Genomic DNA, 20,450 nt, shown 5'->3' with positions numbered 1-20,450 from the left:
AACACTGTGTGCAAGACATATACAGAAGCGGTTATGTCTAGCCTCACATAGGCATAAGGTGAATGATAATTAATATAAGATTAATAATGTATTCGTTTTCTTACTGTTTTCTAACTTTGCTTTCAAAGATTTACTTTACCCTTACAGCAAGCTTTTCTCTACTAGTTGGAGAAACTGTGTATTAGCCTATCATTGCAGGGAAGTGGTTTTTAAAAATATTAAAACGTTTCTAAAACTGTATTATTAATATGATTGTAATACCATATACTATAAAAATTTTTATAACAACTCATGCATTCATGCTACCATGAAGCAAGAGTATCAATTACACTAGCCTACCAAAAAGCAATCATATTGCTTCTTCTTCATTATCAATACATGAGCTGTTATATCTGTAAATAAATGTCAATTTCTTTTTCACATTATCTTCTCATTTTTCAGGTCTAATGTTAATAATATATATAATATCAACAGTGTTTTTAAAAATTTATTTATTTATTTGAGAAAGAGAGAATGAACGTGTGAACAGAGGGAGGGGCATAGGGAGAGGGAGAGAGAGAATCTCAAGCAGCCTCTCCACTGAATGTGGAGCCTGATGTGGGGAATGACCCCAGGACCCTGAGATCCTGATTTGAGGTGAAATCAAGAGTTGGCTGCTTAACCAACTGAGCCACCCAGGTTCCCCTAACATCTACAGTGTTTTATATCATAGAAGACAATACTGGTACAGCTTCTGACAGATGATTCATCTTGTAAACAGATGATGTAAACTTATAGTATTTATAAATATGATACAGTGCTATGAATGTATTTTCTCTTCTCCATGATTTTCTTAATAAAATTCTTTTCTAGCTTACTCTATCGTCAAAATACAGTATATAATACATGTAACATACAAAATATGTGCTAATGAACTATTTATGTTATTGGCAAGGCTTCTGGACAACAGAGGCTATTAAGTTTTCAGAGTCAAAAGTTACACATGGATTTTTGACTATGTGGGGGATCAGTACCCTTAATCCCACATCGTAAAAGGCTCAATCATACTTTTTAAAAAATCAACAACATAGTGACATCTGATTTCTTAACAGAAACATTGCAAGCCAAAACCCAATGGAGTAACGTCTTCAAATAAGTGAAAGTTAACTACTTCTAACCTTGAACTCGATAACTAGCAAAAACATGCTTGAAAATTGAAAGTAAAATACAGCATCACTAAGAAAAACAAAAATTGAGAGTATTTATCACTAGAAGAACTATGCCAAGGAAATACTGAAGAGTCCCATTTAGGCAGAATGAAAATTACCCCAGAAGGAAACATGAAAATGTAATAATAAAAAATACAGAGCAATGGAAAGGATAACAGTGTTGTAAGTCTAAGTGCATACTGACTATAAAATAGTATCTTCTGAGATTAAGTATGTTAGTCTGAATGAATAATCCATGTTGAAACATAATTCCATTGTGATGGCATTTGGGGGGAAGCCTTTGGCAGGTGACTGTTGCCCTTATGAAGGGACCCCAGAGAGCTCCGTTGCCCCTTTCATAAGGTGAGGACATAATGAGAACACAGGCTGCCTATGAACCAGGAAGCAGGTCCTCAGCAGACAACACACCTAGAACCTTGATCTTGGACTTCCTAGTCTCCAACACTGTGAGAAATAAATTTCTGTTGTTTATAAGCCACCCAGTCTATGTCCTTCTATTACAGCTGTCTGGGTGGACTAAGACAAAGTATATATGTGTGTGCATTTATGTAGGTATAAATATATGTGTATGCATATGTGTACAGATATAGATATACAGATATTTAATACAATATGTACAATAGCAGTAGAAGGGGAGTAAAGGGATATACAGATATTTAGTACAATATATACAATAGCAGTAGAAAGGGGAGTAAAGGGAGTTGAAGGATTTTTAAGAATCTGGTATTACCTTAGAAGAGCCAAAAGTACTAATTTATATTTATATTAGATTTATTTTATTTTTTTTAAAAGAACACAATGTGGGGGGACCCCTGGGTGGCTCAGCGGTTTCGCGCCTGCCTTTGGCCCAGGGCACGATCCTGGAGTCCCGGGATCGAGTCCCACGTCGGGCTCCCGGCATGGAGACTGTTTCTCCCTCTGCCTGTGTCTCTGCCTCTCTCTCTCTCTCTCTCTCTCATAAATAAATAAAAATAAATCTTTAAAAGAACACAATGCGGGACTCAATCCGGGGACCCCAGGATCATGCCCTGAGCTGAAGGCTCAACCACTGAGCCTTCACTCAGTTCAATCACTGAGCCACTCAGGTGTCCCTAATTTATATTAGATTTTAATAAGTCAAGAATGTATGTTATAATTTCTAGAGTAATCATTAGACAAGTGATATAAATGTTTAAATAACAGAGAAATAGAAAAAAATACTTAGACAACCTAAATGAAGGCAAATAAATAGAAAAAAAGAATGGAATAGATGGGACAAAGAGTAAACAGGTGGTAGATTTTAAGTAAGATATATGAGTAATTTTGTTAGTACAAATGGAATAAGTATTTTAATTAATGACAACTGTCAGACAGGATTTAACACACACACACAATTGTGTGCTACTTATAAAAGATACACCTTAAATATAAGGAAACAGATTAAAAGTTAAAGGGATAAAAGAGAATTTACCAAACATGTACTAAAAGAAACACACAAAAAATGCTGTTGCAGTCATAACAACAAAGTAAACTTTAAGGAAAAAAATCATAACTAGAAATCAGGATGGAATATTCATAATGAAAAAGGTTTCTGTACACCCATAAAATATCACATCCAAAATATTTAAGTACTCAAGACTATCACTTTAACATATATAAATCAAATATTATCAGAATTAAAAGGGTAAATAGAAAATCCACAAGCATTGAGAGAGTTTAGCATATATCTCTCTCCATATCAGAATACAAAGATAAAAAAGAGGTGGGGGTTCAATATTTACAAATCAATCAACATGATACATCACATTGATAAGAGAAAGGATAAAAACCATACGATCATTTCAATAGATTCAAAAAAGCTTTGCCCCTTGGCTGCTGTGGATAGTAGGCTGGATATTTCATACTCATCCTGCCAGTAGCCCCAAACATCTACAGATGGCCTTGGGGAAATGCCTCTGCCTCCGATTAGACATGTGGAGTCAGGTGGGGCTTAAGTGAAGAAAAGCTTGTGGGTGGTTTTCAAACGTAGGAAGAGATCTCCTTCTGTGAGGCTTCCAATTTTACCATTTTATAGTTTTTAAAACTAAAAATGCCATTCTCTATTTTGCTTGTGTATGCTCGCTCATGCATCATCATTTCCCACCCCTGAATTCTACAAAGGCATTGCTGAGCCTGTGTTGGGCTAGATTTTAATTCTATTCTCTATACCTGAATTTCATTTTATTTTAAAAGATTTTATTCATTTATTCATGAGAGACACAGAGAAAGAGGCAGAGACATAGGCAGAGGGAGAAGCAGTCTCCCCGCGGGGAAGTCGATGCAGGTCTCGATCCAAGGACCCCGGGATCACGCCCTGAGCTCAACTACTGAGCCACCCAAGTGCCCCCTATCCCTAAATTGTAAACACTCTTATCTTTTTTTCTTTCCCCACTCCAAGCCCTTCAGTCATCGAATCTGGCTTTCCACACCAAGGCAAGGAACTCACGCGACTTTGGCACAGATAGTACACTTCCAGCTGCCATCAAGGCCCGAGACCCGACACTCGCTGCACACTCTCAGTGAGCAGGTCCGGCACGGGTCTCCTCGGTCAAATATTAAGCCCAGGTTTCTCTGGCAGTGAACACAGACTCTGCTGGTTTCTTGCTGAGTCTTCCCACTTCTACGTTTTGCTTCTAAGAGTTCATTTTTCAGCTTCCTGGAAGGAGAGAGAGAGAAAAAAAAATACTTAAAAAAAAAGTAGACAGGAGCAGAGTTCTCTTTATTTAAGAGGTATTTTCATTTGGAAGAATACTTGAAAGAATCAAGTAGTCAGAGCCAGATACTTACAGAAAACATGGTTTCTCTCTCTCGAATCAACAATCCTTTGATATCAGTAGTTGAAAAACATATCGTTTGTGTTTTTTTTTTAAACACAACATTTTATGTATTTATTCATGAGAGAGACAGAGAGAGAGAGAGAGAGAGAGGCAGAGACACAGGCAGAGGGAGAAGCAGGCCCCATGCAGGGAGCCCAACACGGTCTCGATCCTGGGTCTCCAGGATCACAGCCTGGGTCGAAGGCGGTGCTAAACCACTGAGTCACCCAGGCTGCCCTCGTTTGTGTTTTAAATGAATTCTGACATCCTCCACTAGCACTACTATTTTGTTATTAGTACTTATTCCCACTCTATTCTAACGTCTCCAGTATATCTTTAATACCATCACACTGGAGCACAACCCACCTGGCAGCTTGCACAATACTATGTTCTTTACCTGTGTGGATATACTACGTGAAGCAAGAGTGGTAAGTCAAACATGGCAACACTGATACTTCCCTTAAGTAATCCAATAAAGAGTTTTCTACACTTCAGATCTAAATGTTTCCGCTTAGCATTTGAGGCTTTCTAACAACTTCCAGTGACCTCTGGTCTTTGCTGTCAGATACACCTATGTTTGAATCTAGGTTCCATCATGAATTAACGTCCACTATGGCAATGATTCATCCACTACACTTTGGTCTCTTGATTTCTAAAATGGGGGTAATAATGTTCTTACATGATTGTTCTGAAAATTAAACAAGGTAATATATGTAAAGGTACCAGCATGGTTCCTGGCATATACTAAATAATTGCTAGTTGCATGGCCCTTCTTTTACTACTTGACATGTAATTTTTTAAAAAATATACACATTAGAAATGGGCTACTCAAAGTGATGCAACGGTGCCACCAGGGAACTCACTGGGAAATGCAGAATCTCAGGCCCCACTTCAGACCTATTGGATCAGATTCTGCATATTCACAAAATCACACCAAAAAAAAAAAAAGGTAATCAGAGCCTGAGAAGCACAGCTTTGGAACATTTGGGCTCAGATTTGACTATACGCTGGAATCACCTAGGAAGATTTTAAAGGATATGGATTCTTGAGTCTCACTCTTCCCTCCCCATCTGGACTCTGATGGCATTTTTTTTTAAGTGTGACTATTTTTTCTAACATACTGCCAAATTTGGAAAACGCTACTCTAAAAGATAAGTTCATCTCCACTTAAAAGTTTCAAAGGCAGGGATGCCTGGGTGGCTCAGCAATTAAGCATCCACCTTTGGCTCAGGGCAGGATCCTGGGATCCGGGATCGAGTCCCATATCGGGCTCCCTGCAAGGAGTCTGCTTCTCTCTGTCTCTCATGAATAAATAAATAAAATCTTTTTAAAAAAAAAGGTTCAAAGGCATGCTATTCCTTATTACTATTGATCTCCAGTCCCTTCTTTTTTAAAAAAAAAAAAAAAGATTTATTTATTTGAGAGAGCGAGCAAGAGAGCACATGAGCAGGGGGAGGGATAGAGGGAGGCCGAGAGAAACTCCAGCAGACTCCCTGCTGTGCTATTCCTTTACATATATTATCTTGTTTAATCTTCAGAACAATCATGTAAGAACATTATTACCCCCATTTTAGAAATCAAGAGACCAAAGTGTAGTGGATGAATCATTGCCATAGTGGACAGTTAATTCATGATGGAACCTAGATTCAGATCATGACCTGAGCTGAAACCAAGAGTCAGACGTTTAACAGACTGAACCTCCCAGGCGCCCCTCCAGTCCCTTCTTGAACACAACATTTCTATGTTCCAGAAAAAACAAATATCCCAGAACCATTTCACACATCTCATATCATTTCCTTTTGCATCTGTGATACTGAGCTTTGTTATGCCAACTAGACTAGCATCTCCCCTAAAGCAGGAATGACTACTTGACTTTCTTGAATATACTGTTCATGACCCAACTCTGTGTCAGATTATAAGGTACTTAAATGTCATAAACTTTTTGTTATCTATTTGGAGCCTTCAAACTAACTTGTGAAATATTATGTCATTCATGTTAAAGACAGTGAGTAGCATACATAAAACCAGAAAGTAGGTCTTTTAATTCCTAGCCTATGAGAGATTCCTAAATGGGGAATTTTAAAAGGGAGGAGTAAGGTTTCTTTTAAGATTTTATTTATTTATTCATGAGAGACACACAGAGAGAGGCAGAGACATAGGCAGAGGGAGAAGCAGGCTTGCTGCAGGAAGCCCGATGTGGAACTCGATCCCAGGACCCCGGGATCATGACCTGAGCCAAAGGCAGAGATGCTCAACCACTGAGCCATCCAGGTGCCCAGGAGTAAGGTTTCTAAAAACCTTTGATTAATTGTCTCCTTCATTCATCTAATGAGCATTTCTTGAGTGTCTACTGTGTACCAGGCATTCTGGTATTCAGAGACAAAAATGAGTCAAAACAGAATTTCTGCTAAGGACTCCCATTATCCTCGATGTTAGTCAAGAGGAGGACTAAGATAATTCATGTATTACAACAGGCAGACTTAGAGAGTGCTCTTAAGTTCTCGTTCATATCCACCAAAACACAAACAAGAACCTATAACAAATTTTCTTAATCCCTGATTTAGAGCTTACTAAGTACCCTTATGTCCTTTTCTTTGTCAACAACCAGCTTAATGAAATTGAATGTAAGAAAAACTCCATACAATTTACTTTTGAAAACTTGCAGAAGCTACAAGCTTTAAAATAACAGAATGAGTTCTCATTTGAAAACCACAAATGCGTTATCTAAGGAATCACAACAGATGTTTGAACATCTCAGGGCACAGGAGACATAAAACACTACTTATTTGAAATCTACAACAATGCATGCAACAATGATAAAAAGAAGCCAAAGTGATTAAAATGGGTAGAACAAAGATAGCAATCATGGACAGCAGTCCTATCTGAATGGACTGGTGGGCTAAAGAGCAATAAACTGAAAAAAACAGGGGTGTTCCAGGACATTCCAGTGGCAAATTCTCTTCTGGAAAAAAAATTCCACGATCAGGTGCCTGAATCACTTCAACTTACCAGTTCCTTAATCACTTAGTGGTTCCTCAGAGTGAGTGAAACCACTTGGAGAAATTATGGCCATAAACAGAAACATTTTTTAAAGATCTTATTTATTTATTTGAGAGAGAGTGTGTGCATAAGTTGGAGGGGTAGGGAGAGGTAGAGGGAGTAGCAGACTCCCCCCTGAGCAGGGAGCCCAACTCAGGGTACCATCCCAGGATCCTGAGATCATGACTTGAGCTGAAGGCTTAACCGACTGAGCCACAGGGGCCCCCAAAGTAAAGCATTTTTATTGCATCTTTCTTTGTGCTTTACTGACAACAGTCTATTTAGCAATCAGGCTTCACCTAGTTCAGTTCCAGAGTCTGAAAAGACTTGGGGCCCCATGTAAATCACGCCACAAGGAAGCAAGAATTTAAAGGTCGCAACCCACTGGTTGGGGAATTTCTAAGACAACTGGTGCTAATTGTCCCACATTTACTGGGAGCTCTCTCTGAGACTGGGAAAGGATGGGACGAAATCCATAGGCTGGCACCAAATACTAAACAGCCCGATCTTTCAGATCTCTTTTAGAAATTGTCCTAATTTAATAGTGCCTAGGATAATTTACATGAAAAGACATAGCCATTTCCAGACACCCCAGAAGAGAAAGGTTAAAAGGGAGGGAATTGGAACTGGGAGAATTGGTACCAAGGTATTGGTATTGGTATAGGGAGCCCAAAAAGAGGAATAGGATGGGAGATGCCTTTTCCCTCTGCTTTACTATCCAGCACTACAAAGCAAGATAGGCCTTCTTTGGCTCCTGCATTGCTGACCCAGTCTGAGAAAGGTCTGTGAGGAAGGTGACTTTCTGGGCGTCAGGCACAGTATCTGTTCATCTCTTGCACCCACATAGTCTTGAAATGCTCCTGGTTCCAAGTAACAGGCTTAAAAATAGGCTTCATTTTTTGCCCACATAATAAATTCAGGATTAGGTAGTTCTTGCATTAGTTCAGCTGCAAATCAGGTCATCAAGGACTCAGGATACCGAAGTCCCTTCTCTTTAAGGTGTGGCTTATTGGGGCACCAGGGTGGCTCAGTGGTTGAGCATCTGCATTTGGCTTAGCGTGTGATCCTGGGGTCCTGGGATCAAGTCCCACATGGGCCCCTGCCCGCAGTGAGCCTGCTTCTCCCTCTGCCTATGTCTATGCCTCTCTCTGTCTTTCATGAATAAATAAAGTCTTCTAAAAAAAAAAAAGTGTGGCTTATCATTGTTATGCAAAATGGCCAGCCAGCTCCAGAATAGCATCCTCCTCTAAGACAAGAGGAAGGAGCAAGCTGTGTCAGCTGTACTTATCTTTTAACCAAAAACAAAAATTGACTTGTGATTCCCTCTATTAGACTTCTTAGGTTTCCCTGCTCAGACGGTATCATAGCACCACCAATAGCTGCAAGGGAGGCTGGGAAAGTGGAACAAGTCAGATGGCACATCCCTGCCCTCTTGACATTAAATGTAATCCTGTGACTAGCACTGGTCCCTGAAATGTGGTATGTGGTTCCATACCACTCACTTTAAGAGCAAGTACACAGTTTACCTCATACTCTCGTCTTTGCATGGAGAATGGCAATGTCCCAAATAGTCCCTGCTCTGTAAGTCTGAGTTCTGGTCTGAGGCCATACAGCATGGATGACAAATAAACCTTCATTGTTTTAAGCCACTAAGAGTTTGGGGCTGTTACTGTAGCAACACTTAGTCCATCGTGTTCTTTGGCTGGCTGGGTTTCATCTGACTTCCCTATATCCTTTTTAGCTTGCTTTTACTGCTGCTTCCCCAGAGAGCCTTTCTCTGACCACCAAATCTATAGCCAATACCCATCTTATTCTCACTCACAGAACTGTGTTCTTTTTCTTCATAGCACTTACTGTAATTTTTAATTGTGTATTTATTTGGCTGTTTTTACTCACCAATTCCTCCATCAATTTCATGAGGGCAAGACTCTTCTGTAGTGTTTAGCTATACATTTTACAGCACATAGCCTAGTGCCTAGAACATAATAGGTATCATTTAATTGAATGAATAAAAGAAAGCATAAGCACAAGCTAGCAAGTGCCAGAAGAGGAGGAGGGAGGAAAGGAAGGAGAAAAAAAGAGATCGAGAGTGAAGGGAAGGAAGGAAAACTCAGCCATGCTGCTAACTAGATGTCACTGGGCATTCGAGTTAACCTCTCAGTTACTTCAACTTCAAAATAAAGATAATGATTCCTTATATTATCTTCATCCAAGGGTGTTTGTAGGAGGCAGAGGCAATAAAGTATGGTAGTGTGCTCTGTGAATTATAAAGCCCTTTACAATATGAAGCCATCATTATTAAAAAGAGAATGAGAAGAGAAAAATGTACAATATTGGGTCTGTTAAGAATAAAGTCAACCTGAAATTGGCTAAAACTGAGATCAAACACATTCTGAAAAAGTAATTCAAGGCTGAGAAAACTACAAAATGTTCTCAATTACTCAATAAGGACTTCCAGAGCTTTTTCTATCTTCTTTAACTTCATTCCTACACTGTTGTTCAGAAAGAAAAATGATTTGATTCTTGCCAATATAAAAAATCTAACCAACTGCTCGATTTGTTCTTGTGTGGAGAAGAGCAAAGAATGTGGGAGATGGGAAAAGTGTAGTAGAGATAAATATGGCCCCAAATCAACTGTTAGAAACTGATGAAAAATTTAAATTTAAATTTAAAAAAGTTGAAGACATTTAATACCCACTAACACAGATTCTTTATTTCAGATGAACTCAGGGGGCGGGGGCGGGGGGGGATGCTCTCTGTTTTTAAAATATCAGTTTGTTCCTTAGATTTCCTTGTTGTTACACAGATGTGCTAATATTAACATGCAAATTGATGACCTACGTGTAATTGAAATCTTAAAGACTGAAGAGATGAACTATCTCAGCTGTAGTTAAATGATAGAATCTTTTCACTGCTATATCCTGGTGATACACTGAATTCATTTTTTCCATCCCATCATCAAAAATGTTCAATGCATTACAAAGACTGCTTGCTTTATCACTGCTTAGACACACTCCTTTCAAATCAGGAATTGCTTTCATTAAAATTCCTGTCACATTTGTGTGGCATTCTTTTTCTTTTGTTACCCTGTCTAGACTCAATTGTACCGAACATTATTTTGCACCAAATAAGATGGGAATTTTGGAATGGAAGCAATTAGCTGCCTGGAAGAGGAAGCTATAAATAACAATTCACAAAGCATCTTTGATTCCTCGATGCCTTCAACAATCCCCCATCTCATGTGGGGGAACACATCAAAGCCCAAGAGAGATAACACAACGCAAGGACTATATAGTGGCCCAGAGCATAGGGCTCTGAAGGCAGACTGCCTAGGTTCAAACCCTGGCTTTGCCACTTATTATATCACAGACTTTAAGAAAATTACTTAACCTCTCTGTGCCTCAAAATACTCTTTCTGCAAAAAAGAGTCATAATAGCTGCAACTTCATAAAGTTTTTATAAGCATTAGGGAAGATGATGTTGTGAACACTAAATAAAGTGTTAAGCCCAGCTTGACATGGAGTATTATGGAATTAGCAATTCTGGTTCTTGTCTCTCTATATCTGTTCTCTTCTTCTATATTAGTGGCATGTCTAACTAGGCTCATGGCCACTCAGAATAAAGACTACATTTCCCAGTATCCCTTGCAGTTAGGTTTTGTTATAGGACTAAATGTTAACTGATGGGATGTGATCACAAATGATATAGACAAACTCTAGGTCAGGGCCCTAATGGGCAAGGGATATCCGTTTCCCTTGAACCCCTCTTCACTTCCAGAGGCTGAGATGAAAACAGAAGAGTGAGTCATCTTGGATTACGAACTGTCAAGGTGGTGGCACAACAAAAAAGACAAGGTGCCCAGACCCATACTATAATGGAGCCCCCAGAACAATATCACAAAGCTGTCAATCAATCCAGGCTTTTCTATTAGAGAGCAATATATTTCCATCTTATTTAAGCTATTATTATAATGTGTCTCTGTCACCCATAGCCAAAACTATTTTCCAACAAATAGATACGAACTCAGTAAATATTAGGTCTTTTCATTATTGTCCACTTACAAAAATGCTGTTCTCAGGTTCTGCTTCAGATTCTGCTGCAAGGCCTGCATGCTAAATCCTTCCCTAGAACTAGCGTTTGATATTCCTTTAAGAGAGCAAAACCACAATGACTGATGAAAAGTATTGCTAAACCAACACAATGAGACAAAAATTACTGAAATAATATATGCCAGCAGAATACTGTCACAGCAGCCTGATGCTAGTGGCTGCACAGCTCCTAGCATTCCCATCTTTCATTCGCATCCAGAGGCAATGCCACCAACATTGGGCTGGGGCTAGTTCATAATTGCCTAAGGAAAATCCAGGGAGGGGGATCGGATCTCCTTTCTCTACTCTGATTATAAAAATACTTCTTTCATTTTGATTGTAGCTTCTGTGTGCAGAACCTATTATTAAAACCTAAACAGGGATCCCTGGGTGGCGCAGCGGTTTAGCGCCTGCCTTTGGCCCAGGGCGCGATCCTGGAGACCCGGGATCAAATCCCGCGTCGGGCTCCTGGTGCATGGAGCCTGCTTCTCCCTCTGCCTGTGTCTCTGCCTCTCTCTCTCTCTGTGACTATCATAAAAAAAAACAAAAACAAAAAACCTAAACAGCACAACCCAGCCACAATAACAACAGGTGCTCTGTCTTACATGTCATGTCATTAAGCTTTGGCAGCATCCTATGAGAAAGACATTATGATTCTCATTTTATAAATAAGAAAATGGAATCTCAGGTAGGAAACCTGCTGTGGGTCACAGGGTTAGTAAGTGTTGCCATCGGGGCTCAGGTTCAGAATTTTATATTTCAAAATCTGAACTCTTCCTCCAGATTCCTCTTGATTCTTATTCTATTAATATATTTTTGCTCAAAAAGGACACAGCGCTTATTAGCAACTATTTCTTTCCTAGTTGTGCAAAGCCATGCCAAAGCACACCCAAAGTGAAACCTCAGTAAACATGAAGGGTTGCTTCAGTCTGATTTCTCCCACCAGAAGCCATCTGTCCCAGGAACCTCTTACCACAAAGTCTCACATGACAAACAGTCTGCAATGGGGCTGTTCCTCAACAAACACAGCTCTGGTCCCAATAAGCTTCATGTAGCTTTAGATTAGCTTTCAAATCAAAGACGATTAAAAAGAATCGAGACCATCTGAGAATCAGGGAAAAGTTTGATCTAGATAGCAAGCTTGCTTCAGAGAAAGTAATCAACAATGGGTTTGAAACCACACTTGTCTAGACAGAGAAATCCTGTGAATTGTGCCAATCTCATGTGTTTAGAAATGGTCTCAAGGATAGAGGGCATTGTGGAATCTTCATGTCTGCAGATGACACCAAGCACTTCCTGGTAATCAAATACTCAGCTCATAGGATTATACCAGGCGATTTACAAAGCCATGTAAACAGACGAACAAGTGCTTATTAACTACAATCTGAAAATCATAGCAGAAACTGATCTCATACATAATGAGCAAACCAAGTCTGGGGATACCTTGAAATAACTATTAATGACTATTAATAACTCTTGTCTCAATTTCCTGGCCCAATGAGGAACAAGGATGTATTTTGCTAATCTAAAATCCAAAGGATACCTTTCTTGAGTGTCAAAAACAGCAGGAAGTCCTGTTATCAATATAGTAAATCATTCAGGAAAAGAAAGGGTGAAGATAGAATCAATCAGTACAGCAAAAAAGAAAATACATGGATAAATTATTGGGCTTTTAAAGATTATTCCTCTGACATTGCAAAGATTGTCTTGATAGGAAGAAATTGGGCATTCATACACACAAAAGTTTCTTTTAAAAATTTTACATTTTTTCCTTCTTTTCTATTATTTTTTTAAGATTTTATTTATTTATTCATGAAAGACACACACACAGAGAGAGAGAGAGAGAGAGAGAGAGAGAGAGAGAGGCAGGCAGAGAGAGAAGCAGGCTCCATGCAGGGAGCCCAATAAGGGACTCGATCCCAGGACTCCAGGATCACGCCCTGAGCCGAAGGCAGGCACTAAACAGCTGAGCCACCCAGGGATTCCCGACAAAAAAAGAACTCAAAGAGAACATGTTGCCCTTGAAAAATCCCTTAAAATTGCTTCTGCTACTGAATACAGGCACACACTAGTTTTAATTTTTGTAAACACAGAGCTGACATTTATTCTAAAATGTCTATAAATTGAATTTGTATAAACTATTTTAAATGCAGCAAGGAAGGACTTACAGGCTCAGCAAGGACAGTTGTCAGTCCTTAATTTTTCCCATTTTGCCTGTTTAGGTGGTGCTTACAGGAACTCATATTTTCATAGCTAAAGGTGATTACAAAAAAACACTTCTGGCAGTTTTCCTAGTTATCAGTAGCCGTACATAGTACAAGGGATGTCAAGTCACCAAAATTCATTGAGGATGAATACAAATATCATTTTCTTTAAGCGCTATTTTTTTCTTATATGCTTCACTGAAATTTACCTCTGATGATTGCTTTCAGATTCCATGAAAAGGAAGATAAGATCTGTTTGGAGTAATTAACAAATCTAATTAATAATTCTTAATTACATCCATTTTTTCAGAATGCTTATTTTTTTTCCCAATATTCCTACTCTTTTATACCAATAAAAACTCCAGGGCAGCCCCGGTGGCTCAGCAGTTTAGGGTTGCCTTCAGCCCAGGGTCTGATCTTGGAGATCCAGGATCAAATCCCGCATCAGGCTCCCTGCATGGAGCCTGCTTCTCCCTCTGCCTGTGTCTCTCTCTGTATCTCTCATTAATAAATAAATAAATAAATAAATAAATAAATAAATAAATAAATAAATAAATGTTTTTAAAAACCTAAATGTGAGTTAGTCACATGGCCTCCCAGAAGAAAGAACACATTTCCCAGTTACATATCCAAGCTCCCTTGTAGCTAAGTACAGTCATGTGACCACATGGTGGCCAATGCAATGAAAGCAAGGTCATCTGTGAAACTTCTCCAAAATATCGTTAAGGGAAGGGAACCTTTCTTTCTGCCCTCGGTCCCTCTCCCTGCTGACTGGAATCAGGACAGTATGACAAGCACTGGAGCAGCCATCTTGGACCATGAGGTGTAACAAAGATTGTCACCTTGACCAAACTTGAGACAGGTTCCTCTGAGGTCCCTCTTTGACTAGTCTTTGTCCTTGAGCTCTGTCTTTGGCTTGCATAGCCCAGATTCAGCAGGAATCCTGCCAAATCAGCATAGTAAGAATACTCCTACTCTTGATATGTTACCTTGGCTTGCTTTCAGTAAGAGTTTTTCCATTCATTGACCCCCTCACTCTCCTCATTGGCTATAAATCCCCAGCTGCCTTTGCTGCATTTGGAGTTGGCCTGGATCTCTCTCTCCTATTCCCATAGCCTTTTGTTTTTAATTTTTTTGTGATAGTCTTAAAATGTATTTCAATAGTCCTGAGTAAAAAGTCTTCCTTACCATTTTAATACATGTCAGAATAACTTTTTAAAAAAGATTTTATTTATTTATTCATGAGACAGACACACACACACACACACACACACACACAGAGAGAGAGAGAGAGAGAGAGAGAGAGGCACAGAGACACAGGCAGAGGGAGAAGCAGGCTCCATGCAGGAAGCCCGATGTGGGACTGGACCCCGGGTCTCCAGGATCATGCCTGGGGCTGAAGGTAGGTTCCAAACCGAGGAGCCACCCAGGGATCCCCAATTTTTTTTACTTTAACAGATATTAGCCCATGTTGAAGATAGCAGACTAATCAGGTAGAAAGATCCTGGGTCTCTGATGAGCATGGAGTCATCATTACGAGCCCCAACTGCTTTCCTCATGACTTGATCAAGGCAAAAAATGAAATAAACTTCTCTCTTATTTAACTCTCCTCTACTATTATTTTGGTTTTCTGACACTCAGAGATGAACTTACCCTAATTTCTACACCCATAAAGAGTATGCATACTATTACAGAGGTAGGGGAGAATGCAAATCCTGGCTTTAAAATACTGTTTATAGCATCTTTTAAAGATATAAATTATTTACATTTTATACAAAGAATGTATCAATTGAGTTTGAGTCCATGTGAAAGCAGAGATTTTGCACAATCCAATAGAATACAATTTTGCTTCTGTTAGATAAGAAGCTAATTCACGTCCAATTCTATATCTTGTATGTAAGTACTCAATGAATTTTTGCTGAATCTTAGAAATGTATCTCCCAAATATGACAAAAAGAATTCATACAAATCTATACTGAAATAGCACTAACACTCAATAGTAAATGGACAAACAACATGAATAAAAAAATGAGAGGAAATAAAAATTGCTTGCAATCATGTAAAAACACTAATAAACACATAAATGCAAATTGACATAGGACACTATCATGTTAGTAAACATTTGTAACAACAATTTTGATGTTAGCAGGGGTATGAGGGAATAGTATAATAAAGAGAAAACTGACACATTTCTGGAAAACAAATTTTCAATTTTAAAGAAATATAAATCAAAATATGAATTACAATGTAATAAAAAATTAAGACAGAAGACTTACGAATAAGGATTTTCAGGGAAATTGAAAATATTGTACAACCATGTTATGAAATCTCATCCAGCCAATAAAAATTATGCATCTATAGAATTTTTAATATCATGACAAACTTTCATTAAATAACATTAAACAAATATAGAGAATACAAATTATATGTGTAATATGGTTTCAGTTATGTGAAAATTATATGTATACACAAAAAAGTAACAGGAAGGAAATTCAACAAGTAGAAACTGTCTCTGGGAAGAGAGTGAGTTCTTTAAGTTCAAATTACATGTATTTTCTAATTTTCTATAATGAATATATTACTTCTATAATGAAAATATATCAGAAGATATTAAATATTTAATTGGACTGAGGATTTCTAATACAAAAAATATTGTAGACATTGATGCCCTTTACAGATCCTAGTGATTTTAAACACTTTCGAAAAATCCTGTACTATACAAAAGTTTCATTAATTTTAGACATTTTCATGGAATGTTTGAGTTATACTGAATTTCTCTGCAATGAAATGATTGGGAAAATTAGTAAATATGGGGCAGCTGGGTGGCTCAGTCGGTTAAGCGTTCAACCAGATTTAGGCTCAGGTAGTGATCTCAGGGTCCTCAGACTGAGCCCTATGTTAGGCTCTGCATTCAGTGGAGAGTCTGCTTCATTCTCTTTCCTTCTCCCTTTGCCTCTCCCTCTGGTCAAGCACTCCTCTCAAAAATAAATAAATAAATCTTAAAAAAAGAAAAATTAGTAAGTGCATGTCAGCCTACTAATACTGATTTAAATTAGTTAAACCCTAATTTCCATTAGGGAATGATGAATACATGAATACATAAATATTCATACAAACTGTTGTTATAGAATGGTCACATGCCTGAAATCTAAAATGTTACAGGTGACTTTTCTGTTAGTGAAGTTTTGACTTGTATATTTCCTTAGCTATAAAATGCCTATTTTCCCATGAATAGAGTAGGTATTCACTTAATTAAAACTTCCCTAATGAACTGACCTACCTTTGGAGGGTGAGTCCTCTTCATTCACCCTCCTAGCCCCAACAACCTACCCCAAGAACAACGCAGGCTCTCTAGGTCTTTGTTTCTTCAATTTACAGTAAAAAGGAATGGTAGTTTCCTGGATATGAGTGCAAATTAACCCATGCTGTCTCGATACCATGTCCTCTATACCAATCCTGGTTAGAGCAGTATACAAGGAAAGGAAAAGGTTACTGAAAGGGGAATTTGGAGAAAAGTCAAAGGCATGAGAGAGACAGACAGACAGACATATATAGCATACACACACATTCTGCATAGGTGACTGTTTTACTTATGACTACAGAGACTGTATTATTTCAAACAAAAAAAAATATGGTCTAGCAAGTATGTTTACTTATTTGGATAACCCAATGTTGGAAACATCCCTCAATATCAGGTATTTGTGGCCCTTTCCCAAGGTGAGCCCTACAAGTAAGAATTACTTGGATGCAAGTGCTGTAGAATCAAAATTTAAGTTACTTCCTCTATATATGTGTGTATATATGTAAATTCTTAAGTTCTTTGGTAGGAAAACCTCCAAGGTTTTAAATTCGTTTAAAGCAGAGCTGGATTTTCTTTTTTCATTTCTCTGTGACTCAAAAAAAGAGTTTAGGTTTTATAAAGGAGCCAGTATGTTCACACTGGGAGTTTCTGTTAATCCATTAAGAAGCTTTGTGGCAATTCTATTAGGATTGAAACAAAATGTTTACCAAACTAGAAGTCCACTCCAGTAGTTCTCCCAGTGTTTTATGGGGACAGTGAGCCTTTAGGCTTTTCAGAAGGTGAAACTAGTTTTGTTCTTTTTTTTATAATAAATTTTTTATTGGTGTTCAATTTGCCAACTTACAGAATAACACCCAGTGCTCATCCCATCAAGTGCCCCCCTCAGTGCCCGTCACCCATTCACCCCCACCCCCCGCCCTCCTCCCCTAAACTAGTTTTGTTCTTAGTGGTAGTGATAAGATTTGGAAAAACAAACAGCTCCACACATCAAACATTTGTAGAGTATTAGAGGATATTATTGCTTGGCACTAACTGGTCTCCTTAACTTCCAGGCTGAATGTGTAAGTCTAGAAATCACTTTGAATCCATTTGAACCAAATATTTAGCTTATCTCTAGGACTCTGTGTAGCCAATTTGAATACACTTTCCCCCTCTGTTCCTCTCTTCTTCTCTCCCCTTCCCGATCCTGTTCTAAAATGATGGAATCAACCACATAAAAACAAAGCCGTAATGGGAATGGCTGTTTCCAGGCTGGGCTCTGCAGTCTCTTGATGACACTAAACTCTGGCTTGCTTAGTGGCCCATCTAGGTGGAGCCAGCTGTGTGGAACAAAACATAATACACTTGCACTTTGATTTCAGTATGCCTAAAGACTAGAACAGCATGAGGAACTCTTGTCAGTTTTCACTATAAAAGCAATGCTTCAATAAATGTCATGGCAACTCTGGATAATGTTACACAGCTTATAGGTCACAACTGTCCATAAATACCAGGCTGAAGGAATGTTTTCTGCTTTGTTCCATTTATCTGAGAGTAAGGCTATGGGTGGACTTCCAACGGGGTCTTACAGGTGCCCTCAGTGCATAAACATCACAGCAGAGAGGAGAGGGAAACAATATGGAATGAAAGAATCTCACTGCTGTTGTTTACCAGTTTGACCAATTATTTAATAAATTCTAGTTGCCACAACTATAGTACATCAGAAGAGTACATACCTCACAGATGACATGGGGGTTCAATGAGGGATATTTATAAATTGAGTAATACATTCTCTGGTGTGAGGTAGGCATTGAATAGTCTACTATTCCTTTTTCTGGCCCCCCCTGAAGGGTCAGATACATCTCCCAGAGATTGAAAGTGACCAAAGAGGAGCATGTGAGCTCTGGAGCCAGACAGTGAGGCTTCAAACCACAGTTCCGCCACTTACTAGCTATGCAAACTTGGACAAGTTACTGGATTTGGCACATCAGTTTGCCCATCTGTAAATGGGATAGTCACAGTTCTTATCTCATCAGGGAAATGAATTTGTAACCTGTCCCTCACAATTTCGCAGAACCTTCTGCTAGTTCTTGGTATTTTCTCTACCTCATACTCACTGTACTGTTCTTCTAGAGAGGCAATGAAACATATTTAAGTTGTTCCAGCACATTAGTCACTACAGACTGAGGGAGGCATAAAAATATCCTGGAGAGAGCAGGACCCTGTGAAATCATCTAACCTCCCAGGCAGAAGCCCATGTTCTATCTCTGATAGTTGATGGGTTCTAGTCCAACTCCATCTTATCTCTTGGACTATAAATGTCCCGCTGCTCACTAAGGTGGCTTATCAAGGCTTTTAGGTGTCTATAGTTATTCCCAAGGCTACAATCTACCAAGGTGTTGTTTTCAACACCAAAGGTCAACAAATTACAGTCCTTGAGCCAAATCTAGCCCACCACCTGTTTCTTGTAAATACAGTTTTATTGGCCATACCCATTTGTTTACACATTGTCTATTGCTGCTTTCATACTACAATGGCAGACTGAAGTAATCATAACATAGAATGCATACCCTGTAGAGCCTAAAATATTTACTATCTGGCCCTTTACAGAAAAAGTTTACTGACCTCTAGTCTGCACCATGAACAAAGCCTGATTCATGACTACAAATTTCTTTATGTTTATGGATCCAACAAACATTAATATAGTGTCTCTGCTCATCTTTATTTTTTTAAAGATTTTATGTATTTGAGAGAGAGAGAGAGAGAGAGAGAATGAATGAATGAATGAATGAATGAGCAGGGGAGAGGGAGAAGCAGGCTTCTTGCTGAGTAGGGAGCCTGATGCGGGGCTTGATCCCAGGACCCTGAGATCATGACCTGAGCTGAAGGCAGATGCTTAACCAACTGAGCCACCCAGGTGCCCCTCTGCTCACCATTATTATTCCAATAATAAATACATAGCATTTGGCCTATAGAAGGTTCTCAACAAATGTTGATTACTTCTGACTCTGGAGATTATAGGATGCCTTGGGCTGCATGTAACAGAAAATCAGACTCAAATCGCTATAGGTAACATGGAAATATATTATATTGCTTATGGAAGAAGCCCAGGAGTGGGGCAGGTTCTAGTATATCAGGATGTTGATAACAATTTTCTGTAATTATTTTGGTTCAGCCTCATCACTGTGCTGGCTTTCATCCTCAACAGCGATAACGTTTCACTGAATATGTCCAGTGGGAAAGAGAACCTTCCACAAATCTGGGCTATATGTTTGAGTGGGTCATCTTTGGTCTCATGTCTACCTCCAGACCAATGATAGTTGCTAGAGGAATATTAGTCAAGGGATGATCAAATATATTTTATAAATCCACTGCTGGTGCTGAGCAAAACCAAGATTTGGGTAGGGAGGAAGAAAAGAGAAATGTATGCTATAAGGCAACTCCCAGAGTTCATTACTGAGACAGGCCCAAGAATAGGTGTCAAAGAGAACATTAAGTCCAGATATGTTTTCATGCATTGTGGCCAAAAGAAAATGAGATCTTCTCAGTAAGAATAGAGCCCCAATGAACTGCTAAATTTATAAACTGAAGATTTCTTATATAGGCCAATACCACAAAGTAGACATTTAACAGTATTTGTTTTTAGGTGTGGAAGATCAAGTAAAGTAAGATTTTGTTAACAAGATTTTTTAGTGAATACTATGAACCATGTCCTCTTCTGTGTTAGGGTGAGTTCTTCCAAAGTTAGAAAAATCTAAGGTACAAAATGGCCAACAAAGATCTTTATTTTGTGCTTC

At 38.7% G+C, this 20,450-nt stretch overlaps 1 protein-coding gene across 1 annotated transcript in view; it reads right to left on the bottom strand.

The window, feature by feature from the left end:
• The window catches only part of SYTL5 (synaptotagmin like 5), a 114,158-nt gene that overhangs the window by 69,577 nt on the left and 24,131 nt on the right, over positions 1-20,450 (bottom strand). Inside the window, exon 3 of the mRNA XM_055339072.1 lies at positions 3,673-3,882. Within this exon, the coding sequence (XP_055195047.1) occupies positions 3,673-3,882 (210 nt within the window). The remainder of the gene's footprint in view (positions 1-3,672; positions 3,883-20,450) is intronic.

This window comes from Nyctereutes procyonoides, unplaced genomic scaffold (assembly GCF_905146905.1).
Source record: "Nyctereutes procyonoides isolate TBG_1078 unplaced genomic scaffold, NYPRO_anot_genome, whole genome shotgun sequence".
Taxonomy (NCBI): Eukaryota; Metazoa; Chordata; class Mammalia; order Carnivora; family Canidae; genus Nyctereutes; species Nyctereutes procyonoides.
Note: the sequence above shows the minus strand (reverse complement) of the source record. Positions and strands in the feature narration are given on the sequence as shown.